Source organism: Tympanuchus pallidicinctus, unplaced genomic scaffold (assembly GCF_026119805.1).
Source record: "Tympanuchus pallidicinctus isolate F22 unplaced genomic scaffold, pur_lepc_1.0 scaffold5, whole genome shotgun sequence".
Lineage (NCBI taxonomy): Eukaryota > Metazoa > Chordata > Aves > Galliformes > Phasianidae > Tympanuchus > Tympanuchus pallidicinctus.
The window spans coordinates 35,363,668-35,382,713 of NW_026294769.1; the positions used below are offsets into that span (position 1 = coordinate 35,363,668).

A 19,046-nucleotide genomic window follows, 5' to 3' on the forward strand; every position below is an offset into this window, starting at 1 on the left:
CTAGAATTCCTATCAGAAGAAACCCAAAGATAATAGTAGTGATCACCATCATCTGTATTTGGTTGGCTGGTTAGTTCTATCAGAAAGATGCAAGAGAGGGACAGAAGATAGTTCTGATAATACTGCCGGTGCTAATGTTCTCGTTGGCTTAATGGTATATATGCCACTGGAGAGAATTTTAGGAGTATTCTGGATGAAGGCTATTCAGAAATCTGCAAAAAAAAGCTACTGCAGTGAGAGTCTTACAAAGTTACTTGTATATATATATACATGTAACTCAGGCTTCCAGGGAGAGGCCCTTGTCAAATCTCATAGTCTCCATATACTGCCGTTTTCACAGCTGTGAATGAAGTGTTTCAGTAGATATGGGACATTCTGAAAAATGATGACCATGTCCAAAGAACCTTTCATATAAAGAGTTATAACCACCAGTGAAATAAAAATAAGGATGGACTGCACAAAAGAGAAAACTAGTTGATGATTTTTACCCCTCTGTATAAGGATACTTCAGCAAAAGGCTTCCTGGAGGAACATGAGATCTTGCTTTAGAATTAGCATTATTTGAAAAATGCATTTTTCATTTGGTTTTGATTGGGAAAATTCTTTCACACGGTGAATACAGTCACAGGTAAGCCATGCTCAATGAATGCTCTGTCTGTATGTAAAAGCTGTGACTAAAGAATGCTTTTATCTACAAGGAATTGTAAGGAAAGCATGAATAAAGTGGCACCCTTTTTGTTTTCAATAAACACTGAAGCAAGTCAGAGGTTGGAATGTTTGCAGATCCAGTGATTATTAGATGGACTGTATTGAACATTTCTGGAAAGAAATGCCAAATTAATCAATGGAGAAGAATCTGTGTTATCCATAAGTATAAATTGTATCAAGAAACTGAAAAAGGTGATGTAATTGTTGTGCCAAAATGAAAATAACCCAGGCTTGGTCAGTTAATATGAACAGTATGTATATTGTTGGTAGAATAACTCTGAATATAGTAAAAGTCAAAGAAAAAAGATGATGCTCTGTGAACCACTCTACAAATAATAAATGTTAATGTAGAATTGCATTTGCTCTGAAGTGTTCGCTCAGCTGTCCTGCCTGACTAAAAAATGTTATTTTTTAAATTGCCTTTATTAACTCACCTGTTGTAGGAGATATAGTAATTTCCCAAAGCAAAATTGTTTGCTACAGTAAGTTCAATTAGAAAGAGAAAGGTGTGGGGAACTCGAGCTGGGATTAGTGGGATTACATGATTTTTCATATTTTATGGGAGATGTAAAGCTGGTCCAGGTACAAACAATCCTGTTACTTAGAATGTAGAATGGGTCTCTTAAGGCTTACCTCATTTTGCAGATTGCTGTGAGCCTTCCTTGACGCCTCCCAGCCAGCAAGACACAAACTAGCTCCAAATCAGAGGCCGTGTGGCCACTTCAATAAGGCATCATACTGAAGGCTTTTATCTTTAGAGAAAGGCAGGATATATTAGTTCCTCAGCTTAATGCCATGGTACACACATCTGTATCTCTCATAGCCAAATCAGAGCATGAGTGAACTTGAATATACCTATAAACATTGTACAGCCATGCCCTTTGTCCACTTTGTAATGAGACTGCTACTCACATCACAAAATGTCCACCATAAACAGCACTTTAGTGGAACCTTTATCAATACTCTCAGACTTGAATAGGATATTGGGAAAAGGCAGCTGTAATGTACCAGCACTTCATTTGAGCAGTGCATTATGGAGAGAAAAAAAATAACAATCAGAAATCTCTTACGTGACTGCTTTCCTTTCTCCAAGAAATAAAAGGAAACTAGTCTTCCGCCCAGAGTCCTCTGGTAGGCAGATAGTAGACTTGAGCAATTAATACTTTTATCCTTCCTATTAAATACATGTGTGGGTTTGCTATTGAAAACAGCAGAGTATTTTGGATTCTGTTCCTCTACATAGTATCTCCTTTTCATCCCACATGGCCCAATGTTATTTGACATGATCTAGTTGAAATAAGGATGTAGATTAAAATGTGGGTCAGAGCCTGAACCAGGTTTGTTTTGCTAGAGTAATTATCCATAGGAAGTGGTGAAGCTGACACAGATTCCATTTTTTTAAGTGATTCTAAAGATGTTTATTCTGGAAGCTTTAGTCTTTTACAGTTTGAATGCCAGCTGTGAGGGAAGCCGTAGTTTTTTTCTATTCTCTATCTGGCAGTAGTGTTCTTAGTAATATTCTGAAGGCTGCAGGACAAAATATTCTTACTTCTGAGCCTTTTTCTGGAACTCATTTAATCAGAAACATGCTGTCCTGAGTTTGAATGAATATTTGGAGTGTATTTGCTTGAGTAAATAGAGGTGTTATGTTGTGGAGTGTGGATTTTGTTGTGTGATTTTTTTTCTTTCTTCCACCCAGAACTGGTTAGAAAAGCATTTTCTAAGCTGCAAACTAATTTCTGAATCTTTTATGATTTCTTCTCTCTTATATAATTTAAACTGAAGATTCCTTATTTAAGAAAACCTAAACTGAATTTCAGAGCTTGTGTTATGTAAGTCAGTTAGTTACATCAAGCGGAAAAACTGAACATTGCCTTTGGGAGATAGAGAGGGGGAAAACAAATGCTTGAAAGCTGAGTCTAGGGAATGGAGGGCAATTTTGGGACCAGCTTTCCCCCAAACCATGCCACAAAGAGGCTGGCAAAAGGCACTGAATACATGTGGAGCACCAGTCATCCACAAAGGTTCTCCGGGATCGATTATGGATATTTAAATGTGAATGTTCTGTCTGGGAATAGTACTTAGGCTTTTCACATGATTTTGTCTTCCAGAATGATTGAAGATTGCGGGAAAAGAGGAAATACCATGGCAGAAAGAAGGCAGCTGTTTGCAGAAATGCGTAAGTACTTCCTAGAAATTTCACTGTATTAGACCAAGCCACTTGCATTGCAATGTCAGTAAAATTTATGTAAGCTTTCCATCTCAAGTAACTGATACGTTTGTTTCACAAACAGTTTAATATTGTGAAAACAAAACTACAGGAAAATGGGCTGATTTAACCAAATATCAGGAGAAATGAATTTCCTATACTGGCTTTTGTATTTTTTCTACACTACATGATATTATTTAAATTAATGCCTTCTTGAGACGAATATGCTGAAATACACAGGTAGCAGTGAAAGGGGACTGGGGGGGGCAAATGTTTCCAAAAGCAGACCGGTGCCCAGCCAGTCTCTGAAGAGTGCCCACCTTGGAAGACAAAACTCCTCATCCTCTTCTTCTACCCCGACTTTTTATTGCTGAGCATGATGCTGTATGGTACTGACTACCCCTCTGGTTATTACAGATCAGCCATCCTGACTGTATCCCCTCCCAGCTTCTTGCTTACTCCAAGCCAACTTACTGCAGGGGCACAGTGGGAAAGTAAGAGCACCTTGATGTTCTGCTCAGCAGTAACTAAGAAACACTGATGTATTGTTGACGCTGTTCTCGCCAAAAATAAAAATACAGCACTGTGCAGGCTGCTATGAAAGCTAACTCCATCCCAGCCAAACCCAGTACAATCACTATGTTTTACTCCGTATCACTTGCATCATGCTCCTGTCTTATATGATCCACCATTCTCCCAGCCCTTTAGCACATAGGCAGTTACAATTCCTTTAGTCTAAGAGCCATTCCCATCAATTGTCCATAAGGTACCCATTCAAATGTCTGTAGAAGTGTGTTCAGTTAATTTTAACCATAACTTGAGCACCATCTGTTGTGGTGGTCACTAAGGATAGGATAGGCGGTGAGTTGTGTTGTGCGCAGAAACTGGCTTAGATTGGATCACTACTGAACATGCCCAGTTCCTTACAAGGCTCATCGTCCACTGTTTCAGGTGATACCTGCTGTAGTATTTTGACGTAGAAGGATAGCATACAACAGCGACATACAGTTTGGGCATAATTATGATGTTTAGAACTCAAATCATGGGTTATTTCCCCCCAAGGTTAAAGCTCCTTAGGGTGCATACTGGGTTTCACCATCTTCACACATTACCCACCAAGTTTGCCTGGGTCCTCTGGTGAAAGCAATCCCACAAATATATTTACCTTCTCCCAAGGAAAGAACAACCCATGCCATCTTTCCCAGCCAGTTCTCTATATCACTGTGGAGAAGTACTGTGGGGACCTTATCTCCTTCCATAGTATGTAGGGATAAGAAGGAAGAAATGCTCTTGGTACTCAATTTGAATCATTGATCCTCTTGGGACAGTGCTTCCTCAGCTGAGATGCAGCCCCATAGGGTGAATGAGGAAGAGAGATTTTCTTTGAATCCATGAAGTTGGAAGGACAGTCTTTGTGTGGTTGCTGCCTTGAAGTCTGTTTGAGCAGCCAGTTGTCGCGAAAGTATAGGCGTATAACTCTGGTGTGTTGCATACCAGCCTCCACCACATGGGTTGTGTGCATTGTACAGCATCTGGATCTTTGGTGTCCTGTTGTCCAGATTGCTATAGACTCTGTCCACTACTGCTAATTCCCTCAGATATTTTCCTCAGCAGTGGTCCACTGCCCATGGTAGTTTACTTTGTTTTTGAAAGCAATCACCTTCATGCTTGACATGAGCTGCCTCCAGAGGCTGCGGACATCTGGCCCTTTTCTGACTATTTTGTGGGTTAGGTGGTCCCTAGAGAGGGATCCCAGCTGCTGAGCTTCCCTGCCCTCCAGTTCCAGACCACTGGCACCACTGGCCCAGCATTTGAGCAGCCAGCTGCTCTCCTGGATCATGGCCACAAGCATCTCGCATATCCCACAGCTTATTCAGGGATGAGGTGGTTTTTGCCTCTTCTGTGATGTTTCTCTTCCCTTCCATGTCCTTACATCTGTCCCACTGAGGAGCAGGCTGCTTGCCATGGTTTTCCCTCCTGCTTCCCTCCATGCTACTCATGGGGAACCTCTTTGTCCCTCACCAACAGTCAAGAGTTGAGTCTCTGGTTTAGCCACAATGTCTGTTTGTTCTCAGGTCTGTAGATCCTTCCAGTGTCCATCTGTGTGCCCTCAGATCCAGATCTCACCCCACCAGGAGCTCTATATAGAGCATCTTTGTAGATGTAAAAGGCCACAGCATAATGCTAGAAGCTGCTGTCAGGAAGGACAAGGCATCTTTGTTGCAAGTGATGCACCACAGTGCAGAAGACTAAGAAAGGAAAAAAAGAGAACCTAGATGGTGTGCAAGCAATAGCTAAAACACTGGTATGTTATCAACACTGTTTGAGTCACAAGTCAAAAATACAGTGCTCCGCACACTGCTCTAAAGAAAGTCAGCTCTCTCCTAGCCAGACCCAGTACAGGGTTTCATGTACCTCAGGTACCACTTCAGTATATTTTTTTTAATGTCTAGTTAAGCTTTGTGTTCCCTGCAGAACTGTGTGTCATGGATGTGTTGTTCTAACAACGCTCCTGCTATTCTCTTGCCAGTCCCCTCTTACTTCTCTTACAATACACCATTTCACAGGGAATTCGTATCATGTATGAAGTTTGAGACTGGCACCTTCTTGCTAGATCTACCAACGTTTTGTTTGTTTGATGGTTAAGATTCCTATTATTTGCCCCTTGAAATATAGAAATATAGAAAATGGATTTTTGTGAATATTTATTCCTCAAAATATTTGATCAAGTTAGCACGAGGAGCTGGTTGCCCTTTCTGTCCTGTGTATCAAGACTTTGGTTCTCTAAATTTAAAGGCAAGGCCTTAATGAAAAAAAAAAATCATTAATGTGTCCAGAGCAGCTGTGCACTCTCAAAGGCCAGGGCTATCCTGGTAAATCAAATGTGGTCAGTACTGTTCTCCAGGGATCAGCTCAGGTGCACTGAATGGTGTATGTCTGCAATACTGAGCTCTGCAAAATAAGGACTTTTCATTCAGCTAGCCTGTTAAGAACAGGCTTGGCCCATTCCACTGTGTCCACTAGCTTTGACTGTAGAATCATAAAATTGTCAAGGTTGGAAAGACCAGTAAGATCATCTATCCAACCATCAGCCTATGCCTGTTAGCACTCTAGACCACGTCACTCAGTGCGACATCACCCTTTTCTTGAACACCTCCAGAGATAGAGATTCCACCACCTCCCTGGGTAGCCTGTTCCAATACCTCACCACTCCTTCTGAGAATAAATTTTTCCAAATATTCACCCTAACCCTCTCCTGATGAAACTTTAGGCCATTATCTCTTGTTCTGTCACAGTTATGTGGGAGAAGAGGCTGACCACCACCTCACCACAATCTCCTTTCAGGTCGTTGTCTCCCCTGAGCCTCCTCCAAATTGAGCAATCCCACTTCCCTCAGCCACTCACCGTAAGACTTGTGTTCCAGACACTTCACCAGCTTTGTTGCCCTTCTTTGGACACACTCTAGGGCCTTAATGTCTTTATTGTAGTAAGGGGCCCAGAACTGAACAGAGTGCTTGAAGTGTGGCCTCACCAGTGCCAAGTAGGAAGGGACAATCACCTCCCTGGTCCTGCTGGCTGCACTATTTCTGATATAAGACAGGATGCCATTGGCCTTCTTGGCTACCTGGACGCACTGATGGCTCATGTTCAGCTGGCTGCTAACTGACACCCCCATATCCTTTTTCCTCCCTGCGGCTTTCCAGCCACTCTGCTCCAAGCTATAGCAATGCATGAGGTTTTTGTAACCAAAATACAGGATCCAGCTGTACTTTTTAGCTCCCTACTATGGGCAAGGACACCTCCCTCTACACCAGGTTGCTCATAGCCCTATCCAGGCTGGTTTTGAACATCCCCTGGGAGGAAGCATCCACAGTCTCCCTGGACAACCTGTTTTAAAGCCTCAACACCCTCACAATAGAATTTCTTCCTAATATCCAGTCTAAATCTACCTTCTTCAAGTTTGTAGCTGTAGGATAAATGTTGAGTCATGGCCTGAACCACTGATTGAGCACCCAGGGGAAAGGACCCAGTCAGCCCTGGTAGCACAGGTGAAGGCAATTCTCCTGTGTGACTGGAAGGGGTGGAGCCTGGCTACACCTCTCTTAAACCCCACTTAAAGGCTGACCCCTACTAGGAAGGTTCTCTTTCTGGATGTCTCTCCTTTGTGGAGTTTTTCACTCTGAGCCTAGATGTTTGGTGAGCAGTCCTTTCATGTTTCTAACACTTTTCTGTTGCATCAGTCTCTCAGTCATTGCACGTCTTCTATCACCCTTCTATTGTGTTGATCTTTCTGATTGTTATAGTAGCCATTTCCCCTCATGCTGTTGCTACTTGCCCCTATAAAAAAATCCCTCCCTAGCTTTACTGTAGGCCTTGTTCAAGTACTGGAGGGCTGCTAGGAGATTCCCTTGGAGCCTTCTCTTTACTAGGCTGAAAAGCCCCAGCTCTCTTAACCTGATTGTATGGGGAGGTGCTCTGGCTTATCTACAGTAGTTGATCTTGTATCAGCTCAAGTCAATGGCAAAGCTTCCATCAACTTGAGTCAATTTGACATGGTCATGAACTCCTAAACCAGGAGATAATTCTCTACAAACTTCCAGTGAGGGTTTGTGGTTTATTTCCATGAGATTGAAGGCTTTGTTGTTTTGAGGCAATGTTTCTGAAATATGCAGTGAGCACTGGGAGGACAAGGAGGGATTATTTTCCATGTAATACACAAATACTCATTGATTACTACTTTTTTTCCTCACACTTCAGTGTGTTAACATGTTACTTGTCTACTTTTTGTGTCAGGTATTCCTCCCTTTTCCCATTTGCCTGATATGGGAGCCATTAGATTGTGGCCCAAATCAGTGATTGAGCACCCAGTGAAGGGATATAGCCAGCCCTGGGAGCACAGGTAGAAACAGGTCAGTTCACCTGTGGCACTGGACCCTGTGTGTCCACCCCTCACTAGCCCCATGGAAAAGGTCTCTAGCCTTTAGGAAAAGCTCCTTTAGGAGTTTTCTGTGTTCTCTGATCTTTGGAAAGGGGAGGGTAAGTTATTCCTTTTATTACTATTTATTACTAAATTGTGACGAGTACCTTTCTTGGGTGATGTGAAGGTGATTAAAGGCAATTATATCTGCTGTCTCCTATCATTACAGCCTGCCTCTCTTTCTTTTTTTCTAACATGTACTTCCAGAGAAGCAGGTTTCAACTAGAGTAAAAGAAGAGGGGAAAACACTAATTTCTAGTGATAAACTAAATGTGTTATAGGTGAAGAAATGTCCACATTCAGAAAATGCCCAGTTTTGCATGTTGAGAGTACCTTCAATTCTAGCATTAGTATGAAGGGTGTGCTTCAGTACAACAGCAGATTGTCCTGCTGTTGTTGCATTTAAGTTTCTTCAGCTGTGTGCAAGCCCACACAATCCATGTTTAAGTGTAAATATGTACTTAATGTGCCCTACATGCCCTTGATGATACAAAGTTTCTGAAAACTGCAAAAAAAAAAACAAAACAAAACCAAAACAACATAAAAAATCATGCACTTCTGGTTAAAATTTAAACTCTACAATTTTAGAGGAAGAAAACAAATGATATAGAGGACTTTGCTAGTGTTTTTGTTTCTAGTGGTAATACTGGCAAGTCTGTGATTAAAATTCCATGGTATATTTAGAAAGTGGATTGTGCTCAAGATTACACAAGATAGTAACAAAATAAATTCTTCTATTCATTTCTTTTTAAGTAGGAAGCTTGCTCTTAACAAGGAGGAACTTACCCTCACTTCAAATCTGGGGTGGTCTGTGCTTTTCCTTGTGTTGAGAGTTTAGTTTGACTTTACTTCACAAGAGGCATTTTTCTGGTTCCAAATTACAAACATTTGTGAATTAGTATCATACTCTGTAGAGTCTGAGTCTGGATTGTCTTATCTCACAAAATGCACCAGTGGATGTCAAATCAATAGGCTACCCATAGTCTAACCTGACATGCTCATATGTATCCAGACTGCTCGGATGGGGAGTTCATAATGAACATAGTTGTTGTGCTGCCAGCACATATTATCTACTGTGGAAAAAGCAACCAAAGCTTGCAGTGCATCTCTTTTTTTTTTTTCTTTTTTTTCTTTTTGCGAACAGTCAAGAGTATTTCATAGAGAAGAACATTCAAAAGAAGCAGTGAAACAATGCTAGTAGTCGAAGAGAATGGGAAGCCACTGGCAGTCCTTGTAGGCAAGTTAGAAATTCAGTCTCATTTGCCACACATCTTTCCACTTTTGAGCACTATCCATGTAAGAGAAGCAATATTTTACAGAAGTGATTTAACAAATAGGTTTCAGACTATGGTAAAATGTGAATTGTGTCAGAATTAGATAGTGTGTTCCAAGGATTTATCAACAGAAATACATAATCAGAAAGTAATTGTGTGCAAATAGTAGGGGGGAAAAAAAGCAACATTACTGCCTCCAAAATTGCTTTATTGTTGGTGCTGCAACCTAGAAAGTACTATAAGCCAGAGTCTCACTTTGCTTTGAAAAGGTGCTAGGTTGTTTAAAAGAGTGTGGGTGGATGGTGACAGTACGGCTATATGTACAACAAATAATGTCATGATGAATCTTAAAGAAAACATTTGGAAAACACATAAAAGCTGGATAGGGCCATCTCTAAATTGGGATATGGATATGAGGGGTGGACTGTTTGATGGACAAGAAATTGGTTAGAAGGCTGTATGCAGAGTTTTGTGTTGAATAGCACTATGTCCAGGTGGAGGCCGGTGATGAGGTGTATCCCCCGGGGGTCTATCTTGGGACCAGTGCTCTTCAGCATCTTCGTTGATGATAGGTTGCACCCTTAGCAAGTTTGCCAGTGCCACCAAGCTGAGTGGTGCAAGTGACACGTTAGAGGGAAGGGATACCATCCAGGAAGACCTCGACAAACTAAAATGGTGGGTCCATGTGAACCTTCTGAGGTTCAGTGTTGCGAAGTGCAAGGTTTTGCACTTGGGTCAGAGTAATTCCAGATGCATGTGTGGACTGAGAGAAGAACAACTTGAGAGTAGCCCTGTGGAGGACCTGGGGGTTCTGGTGGATGAAGAACTGGACATGAGTAAGTAGTGTGCTCTTGCAGCCTGAAATGCCAGTGTTGTCCTGGGCTCTATCAGAAGAGGGGTGGTTAGAAGGGAGACGGAGGTGATTGTCCCCTTCTTCTCTGCCCTCGTGAGGCTCCATCTGGAGTATTGTGTCCAGGTCTGGGGCCCCCAATACAGGAAAAAAGTGGAGCTGTTGGATAGAGTCCAGAGGAGGGCCACAAAGATCATCAGAGAGCAGGATCACCTCCCATGCAAAGACAGGCTGAGTGAGCTTGGCTTGTTCAGCCTGGAGAAGAGACGGCTGCGGGGTGACCTCGCTGCAGCCTTGCAGTATTTAAAATGGGATTATGAACAGGAGAGGAATCAACTTTTTACAAGGGTGGACAGTGATAGGACAAAGGAAAATGGTTTTAAGCTCAAGGATGGAAGGTTTAGATTGGATGTCAGGGGGAAGTTCTTCATGGAAAGGGCAGTGAGATGCTGGAACAGACTGCCCGGAGTGGGTGTGGATGCTCCTTCCCTGATGGTTTTCAAGACCAGTTTGGATGGGGCCTGGGGCAGCCTGGTCTAGTACCACACCTGAAAGTTGGTTGCCCCTTCTGTGGCAAGGGGGTTGGAAGCCTGGGACCCTTGGGTTCCTTTCCAACCCAAACTATTCTATGATGCCGTGATATTTCACTCCACTTTTCTTACAGCCCAAGTGTATCTTGTATAGACATGTTTTGTGTGGACAGTCCCTTAAGGAGCTCTGTTTTAGGTTGGTACCTTTCCTGCCTAGGAGGCTGCTCAGCTGAACAGGATAGTTCTTACTCTTTTATTCTAGGGCCAAAATATCATGAAAAAGAAAATGTGCAAAGATTCAATTGAACACTTCCTTGAAATGTGTAATGGAATTAATAATCAGCCTTGTATTTAATAGGCCATACTGTAGCTGTGCAACAATACTTCTTGGGTAAGACATACCAGCCAAGGAGAAACATTTAATTAATGACCTACTCATCTACTTTCTGAGATTCTTTGAAAATGTTATGAGTGATACACAGCAGCAAGATGCCTAAAGGCACTGTGTCACATCCTGCCCCCGTTTTGGTCCCTTTGTGTTGCTTTTGTGTGTGGAATAGCTATCAATCAGCTTCTACCTGTATCTCCTGGATAACTGCTCTGGAAATCTTGCTGAATCTTTAAGTTGTAACAGCCCGGACCATACAGTGTGTGAGCCAGAGAGCTGACTATTTGAGGTCTCCGTTGCAGAGAACGCGCATCTATGGATTGGAGGATGCCTCACCTTGCAGTATTTTTGCTCCCTTCTGTGGATTGCTATCAGTCTATTACTTAGGGCACAATATTGTTTCTAATTTGGTTTGCTGGCAATACGTTATTGTGATCTGGCATGTCAGCCAAAATTTGTTGTTAAGTATTAAAATCAGATGAAGATTTTCATTGTGTTGGAGCCTGGCCGTTGTCATTTAGCCTGCAGCTTGACCAGGTTGTTCTTCAAAGTGACAGACACAATGGGCTGACTACTTCTTGCCTTCCCTCACAAAAGTCTTTTAAAGCTGTAGCTCCTACCTCTTCTTGCCCACCCCTCACTACCCTCCCTTCAAACGAGATAGCCTTGAAAATAATTTATGACTCAACTGCTGTGTTCTTTGTGTTCTCTGCTTTCCCTGTTATGAAAGATGCACATAGGTCATATTCCGTACAAATGTTGCTGTTATTCTCTTCCACTAGGGGCTCAAGATCTGGATCGCATTCGTTTGTCCACCTACCGAACAGCATGTAAACTTAGATTTGTTCAGAAAAAATGCAACTGTAAGTATGTCAGCTTTCCTATACTATTGATAGTATATTTCCATTACATTACAGTTTGTCTTTCAGATCAGTCCCAAAAGGGGTTGTTGGATCTGGCATGGCAAAAGGCACCAATCAGAGCACCTGGGAAGATTTCAAATACTGGCCTGTTCATATAAGGAGCTTGTCTCTCACGTGCCCATGATTGATTCAGTCATAGAAGCACTGGTTTTTCATGCAGGCTGCAGCTTTAACTAATATGAATGCTCACTGTGTTCTCCAGTTTTCTTTTAAGTAATACTTGGGGGTTTCAGCAGTCATGCAAATTGTTATAGTAACTCTGTGATGGAGTAAAGGTGATTCTGTTACTTGTCTGGGGTGCAGCAAAGTATGTGCAGTATTACTCAGCTCTGTTTTTTCCAGAACTTCTAATTCCCAAGAAGTTTCCTACTTGATTAGTGATCTTTTTAGCATTTCTTCTGACATCTGGTCTCTCTTCCTTTACTGTTTCAATTTCTATTAGCACATTCATGAGAAAACCTATAAACTTTAATGGATTTCAATGCATATAAAACCTGTTATGGATTGTATCATTTATTCTCCATCTAAAATATTGTTCAAATATGTAGAATGATGAGTTTTGGCTTATGTGTTTCACTGAATCTTTCTACATTAAGTTTAATGAAACCCATCCTACCTGGTCTTCGTATCTAAAATAGAATGACAGGCTGGCTGCACTTGTGCTATGCACGGTGGTAAATGCATTAAGAAATGTTCTGTTGATATGGATTAACCCCTTGGGAGGGAGTTCCTGGTTTTGAGGTTATACGTGTCTGTGTTACAGAAATGTTTAATTCATGCTGTCCATACATACTACAGGGACTAAGCTGTGACAGAGAAGTCTTTTGAGAGTGTTTAGTAGATTATTAACTACTTGGTCTTTCAATCACTTCTGCAGTGTGTTTCTCATATTTTGAATCTGTAGTTAGCTGAAGTATGAGTTGACAGATTAGTACCATTTTGCAAGCAGCCAGACACAAAACTTGGGAGGGGTTTAGTACCTACACAGCAGCTACCCATACAAGAGCCAGTGCATTGAGAGACACTATTATGCTGTGTTCAGTTGTTCATTTTTTAATTCTTTTTTAGGTTGTGTTTAAAAAGATGAAATTTCCACTTTGTTTTCATGGTAACAGTTCAATAATCTGAAGCGACCGAAATAACTAATTAAGTTGACAGTGATAGCAAAGATGCAGACTAATTGCTTTGGTAACTGTATACAGAGCAAATGAAAAGGCTTAAGAATGAGATAGCCACATTGTTGGGAGTGGCTGACTGGCTAAAAATATTGGTTGTTAATCTCAACTTTATTCCTCCTAAGTGTGAACTGCTTCTGTGGAACTATTCTTTCTGTTCTTTGTATTAAAATCACAGAATCACAGAATGGCCAGGGTTGGAAGGGACCTCAAGGATCTTGAATCTCCAACCCCCCCCCCCACCACAGGCAGGGCCACCAACCTCCCCATTTAATACCAGACCAGGCTGCCCAGGGCCCCATCCAACCCGGCCTTGAACACCTCCAGGGATGGGGCATCCACAGCCTCTCTGGGCAGCCTGTTCCAGCACCTCACCACTGTCATAGTAAAGAACTTCCCCCTGACATCCAATATTAGAGAACCAATGCGCGTAGCCTTCAGTTGACCAGTCTGTGCTGAGTCCCTCATGGTGGTACTTGCCTTCTGGCTGTCATTGGTAAGTGGTTTGGTGGCCTTACATCAAGAGTTACACAGTATCAGCCCTTTTTGGGGAAAAAAGTCTTAAACAAAAATGTCCTAGGAATTATGTTCTGTGCAACTTAAGGAATAATTTGTCTTGCTCTGGATCAGGCTGAATTGAGCATGTATTTTCTCCATAAAGTACAATTTTCTTCTCATTTCTGTCCAACTTCTGCTCTCCCACATAGCTTCCTCTCACTAGAAGAAGAGGAGTCACTCATTCACTGTGCAGTGGTGGTACAATGCAGAGCTTCTAAACACAGAGCCAATGAACCAAGTACTGGTCTGAAGTGGTTAATGTCTGACCTCTGCCTCATGTTAGTGACTCGTTTCCTACAGAAATTGCCATTAAGCTCTACTCAGTAATAAGATCAGGAGGAAAAAAAAGTGACATAGGGAAAGAACTTTCTGTTGTATCTGAGCTCTTTTGTATACAAGAGAATATAAGAAGGAAAAGCTCAAAGGCAGTCACACTGTACTCCTGTGCATGTCACCTCCTGTCACCCAAGCCATCTTTATCTTCTTTCAGCTGTGCTTTCCTGCACTACCTTGACCAGCTTCTTGCTCAGTCACTGTGGCCCGGAGTCACTGGGAAAAAGAATTGCTTGGAAAAAAGTATGTGCAAGGGGTTCTTTTAGAGAACTAATTTAATAAATTGCAGGGAGCTGCTCTTGGCTGCAGGCTGGAGATGTATGAGGATGGAAGCAAAGAGCTGTTCTAAGTGCCAGAAGTAGCTCTTCCAAGAAAAGCAGAGCAGAGGTTTTATTAACACAGGCTTTTTTTACCCTGAGGTGCACATTAGTATGGAACAGAGTGTGACAGTCCTTGGATATCAGGTGGCTGTGCTTATCACAAACAATGCAGTGCTTGTTTCTGCATCCTTTAAAGCAGGGACACACGGAGGGTCATCTCCCTGCCACCCACTGTGAAGTCTTCTCACTATGAAAGAGTATTTTGCTGAAACCTACATCATTGGGGTGGTTTTTACTGGTGATGTGAGTACTCTGTAATGGGGTAAGGTGCACTGGCAATCTCAGAGCTGTTCTCTGCAGTATTTCTCCTTATGCTATTCAAATGATGTGGCCAAAAGTTATAGAGAAAGTGGTAGTTTACCACCATTTGCTAGAACATCACTGCATATGTTGTGCTCTGAATACTAGCACTTACTGATCAAATTAATTATATCATTGAATTATTTCACTTTCTCAAGAGGAAGATACCTCTAAAGGTGTTTTAAAAACATCCTTCAAAACGGTCCATATTCTGTAAAACTTTAGGGGAAAAAAAAAAGTGAAAAATATTCCTTCCATAAAAATCTCTCGGAGCACTTAAACCAACAGCCAGTTTAAATAAAATCAGCAGTGTGAGAAAAAAATCAATATCAGTCATTGCTGTTATTTGTCAAACAGAACAGAATTGAATCCAATCCAGCTTCGTTCTTCAGAGAAGCAACAAATTCTTCATAAGAAGTAAGAAAATATGTGCATAAATATGAAAAAAATGCAGTGCTGTTTTTTTAAGGAGAGCTTCCTTCAGTTTTAAGTATTCTTCTTTTCCTGTGTTGATACTATCAATAAATAACAATAATATTGACAAACTATTGGGGCACACCTCTGTACCTGCTAGTACCCAAATGTGAGATGCAAACATCCCAAAACAAGAGACCTACAAAATTCTGCACATATGCATTCTGAAAGCTGGGAAGCTTTACTACTGCAACATAAATATAAATTCATTTTGTGCTTCCCTATTTCTGGTAACAATTTCTAAGCATATAAGTAATGAAAAGACAAACTCTAGATAATGTTCAGTATAGAAAGAGATGAGTATGTGCTACTTGCTTATTGATTTGCACATCTCCTTGCAATAGCAGTAGTCTTCTCTTAATCATAAAGACCAGCACAAGATGGAGATACCTCTACTTTACAAAAAGAAAAAAAAATAAAAGAAATTTTAAGAACTTACGATGGGGGCATGAATAATTTCAAGTGAATTAGACGAGTCTTGGAGAGACAGACCCCAGAGAATACCCTCCTGCAGGTTGCACTATCTTCAGATCTAAGAATGTAAAGCAGGAGCATGTCGGCTGACTGTGACTGCTTTCAGGAATCTCCATGTTGGATATAGTATCAGGAATAGCAATACTCTAACCATCTGAGGCTAAATTTCATTATTTGGGATGATGAGGAAGCAGGTGTGGAAACCTGATCAAAAGTACAGTATGTCTGTGCTGTACAAAATGTACAAAATGCAGCTGGCTGAACTTCATCTATGTTTTCTAGTATGTGAAGGAGGCCCACTGTCAAGGGCAGAGATAGGAAAGCCACAGGTAAGCACTGTGAGGTCTGTAGCAGTCACAGAACTCAAACCCTGCAGACTGATGTTTCTCAAAGTTGGGCATTAGAGTACTGTCCTTTACTTGACTTTCTGTGTGTTGAAGCAGGTTTTGAAACATCCAGTGTACGTTCACCATGTAAGGAAGATGCCACCTTGACAGTGTTGCCTTAAAGCTGTTATCCATAACAATCAGACACAGAAGAATAATAACGCTTTCCTAAAAGGAGGCGTGAGTGTCCAGTTATAATGCAGCCGCATTTATCTTTCAACATTCACTGGTCTGCAGGAAACACCAAAAAATTATGATTCCCAGTAATCCCCAGTCGTCCTTGTTCTGTTGGTTTATTAAAATCCAAGTGTTTATAGAGAGAAACAATCTGAGGTGGAATGTCATGTTAACATGCAGATTCCCTCTGGGCTATGGTGGCAGCAGGAGTAGAACGTAGCAACATATCGTAATCAAAACCATTATACAATTACACATCACTCACTTGTACAGAACTGTACAGCTGGAAAACTGCTGCTGTCCTCGGTGAACTTCTGAATGTGTTGTGAGGTTATTCTTTGACTCTGGCTGCAGAGAGCAAATTTTGCTGATTTCCATAGGTCAGAATAAATCACTGGCAGTTGAAAGCTTGAACCTGAAGCCTTGCCAATGATTGTTATAAGACGTTTAATTCAGACAAAAAGGAAGCTTTTTTTTCCCTCTTGTCGTTTAATCCCAGCACCTTAGGGTTTTGGAGTCTGTTTCTTTGCCTTCAATATTTTTCTGTGTGAGTGAATTTGGTTTGGTTTGGTCTGTCTTATCCAAGTCGTAATAGGGCTGTTTCCACACGGGGAGTGTGGCTGCTCTGGCTGTGATGGAGACCCTGTGAATGTCCAGGGCAGCCTTTTCCACCTCTACCCTGCTCTTCCTCCTACCTCCTCTGGGTTTCAGCAATCACCTCCAAGCATGGAGGCATGTCAGCTTAATTCCAATACATGCTCCTGGGTGCTTCTCTGATCTGATCTGCCTTTTTACATTTGTTTTAAGTTAGAATCATTTCTCACCCTCTTGAAATATAATAATTTCCCACTGAAAATGAATGACAGTTATTGTAAACACACTATTTTTAGATACTTTTCTTAAAGCTTTTTACCTTCTGTGCTCTTATACCTTCTGTAACACTGCTGGTTTGTCTTAGAAACTGGCAATTTGGGTATAAAGTGATGTAATCGGCCTTTGTGAGCTACTAGCCCCTGTCAGGATAGCAATCACTTGTAAGGAAAGCTTTGCTTTTATTAAATCAAAGTGAAATTACTGCTGAATGCTGTTGTTTCTCTGTTTTCCTGTACTGGACTAGCACTTAAAAGTATTTAAGCTTTCCCATTCAACTTGCCATTCCCCACAAAATGAAGTGTTGCAGTATCTGGTCCTTGTGGTAAGAGGAAAGGGAATGAAGATATGCAAGTCTTGATTCCACAGGGGAAATGGTGCTGTGACCTTTATTTTACCCCAGTGGCCTAGGAAGACGTTACTAGATACAGTTTCAACTTTCTGTTCTGCATGAGAAAATATGCTTTGGTCTTAACTATTTAAAAAGTTCTCTTTTGGGGAACACAGCAAGAGGGTTTTCAGAAGCGTCCGGATCTGGCCTGTTAATAAACATCATCAGATCTTTCATCTTTATATTTTAATCGATTCAGGAATTGCTTCTCTTTACATTAATAAGACATAGAATCATAGAATCTTGCCACCATAATAGAAAACTATTATTTCTTTGATTCAGTAACTTCATTTTCTCCAACATGAAATGGAGTCCACAAGAAATATTTGATAGTGTGCAAGAATCCCATGAAGATCTTTGTTGTGGCAATATTGTGCCTAATAGTTCTCGTGGACTGTATAGCCTGTGTGCTTCTGTGCTTGCCCCTCATTCCTTCTTCTCTTCAGATGACCATCACAAGCAGAGCCTCCAAATTATCATAATTGTAGAGTTGTTTAAGTTAAATAACTTAATCCCCCATCATCGTCAGGTTCTGTGGTTAGTGTTCTGTTCTCATTGTAGGTTTTTATCATGTTTTTCATTCCATCCTGTAAGCAATAAAGCACAAGATGGTTTCTGGCTGGGTCACAGAGCAGTCAAGCTGAATGACAAGTAATGTTGCCTACTTGAGAAGTGTAAAAGGTCTGCTTGGCTGCAATTTGAAACATTATTTCCAGGGAAAACAGTCTGCCTCTTGAATTTTTTATCATGGCACCCTTATATTCTTCTAAACCCTCAGTATCAGTCGCCTGGGATATTTGCTTAGAAATCTTATATTTTTGTTTTTGTCATTGCTGACCCTCCTGGATATTCTACAATCTGCTTATTAATATTACTAAGCTAATGTAGAGGCCTGAGGGTTTTTTTTTTTGTTTCTTTTTTTAAGAAAACTGAGACTTAGTCATTCATGTAGCTCTTGAAGATACAGCTTTAAAAAAATGAAGAAGAAATAGCACTCTACATTACATTACTATATTACAAGAACATTGTGTAAGTTACTAATTCTGGTATCCTGCAGTACTTGGATAATGAAAAGAAAGATGAGCTAATGATTTTGAAAACTTTTTTGTTCCTTTGTCTTTACTAGCGACTTGGAGGCTAAATGCTCTTGGAACTGCTAGTACCATCCCATATGGGTTTCCAGGCAACTATGGGAAAAGGATGCATATATTACACATTCTGCATTATGCATCAATTATTTAATCAAAAGTTCAAAAGGGCTTGATTTAGCATATTCCCTGCAGACAAATCCTTCATAAAGATTTTAGGCTGTAAGTGTTCACTCACAGCACAATATCTTGAAAATGGTTTCAGATTTTCTTCTCTTAACTGTAAAAGTTTGTTAATGTGCTTGACAGATCCTAATACCTGTCATATAAGCTGTATATTTGACATGTTCCACAGGACTGATTGCAGTTCAGCCTTCCTTCGATGCTGGCACAAAGTAGACTGTTATTACGTGAGGGATTGCAGTGTCTCTGATCCCTGATTATTTGCTTTTAAAGGCTGCCATCGCAATTCCAGCTCATACATGATTAGCATAAGAACTGTCAGTGGACATTTGGAATTCATTTCAGTGTCAAAAAGAGTGATCCAAACAAGGCTGCGTATCTTAAATTCTCAGCTCTT

At 41.1% G+C, this 19,046-nt stretch overlaps 1 protein-coding gene across 32 annotated transcripts in view; it reads left to right on the plus strand.

The window, feature by feature from the left end:
- The window catches only part of DTNA (dystrobrevin alpha), a 215,476-nt gene that overhangs the window by 113,476 nt on the left and 82,954 nt on the right, over positions 1 to 19,046 (plus strand). For 30 of the 32 annotated variants that reach the window (XM_052703253.1, XM_052703250.1, XM_052703252.1 and 27 more), the window contains 2 exons: positions 2,820 to 2,887; positions 11,720 to 11,800. In XM_052703253.1, coding sequence (XP_052559213.1) covers positions 2,821 to 2,887; positions 11,720 to 11,800 — 148 coding nt within the window. In that variant the 5' untranslated portion in view covers position 2,820. Of the gene's footprint in view, positions 1 to 2,802; positions 2,888 to 11,719; positions 11,801 to 19,046 lie in introns of those variants that run through there. The other 2 variants (XM_052703268.1, XM_052703269.1) reach the window with 1 other exon arrangement.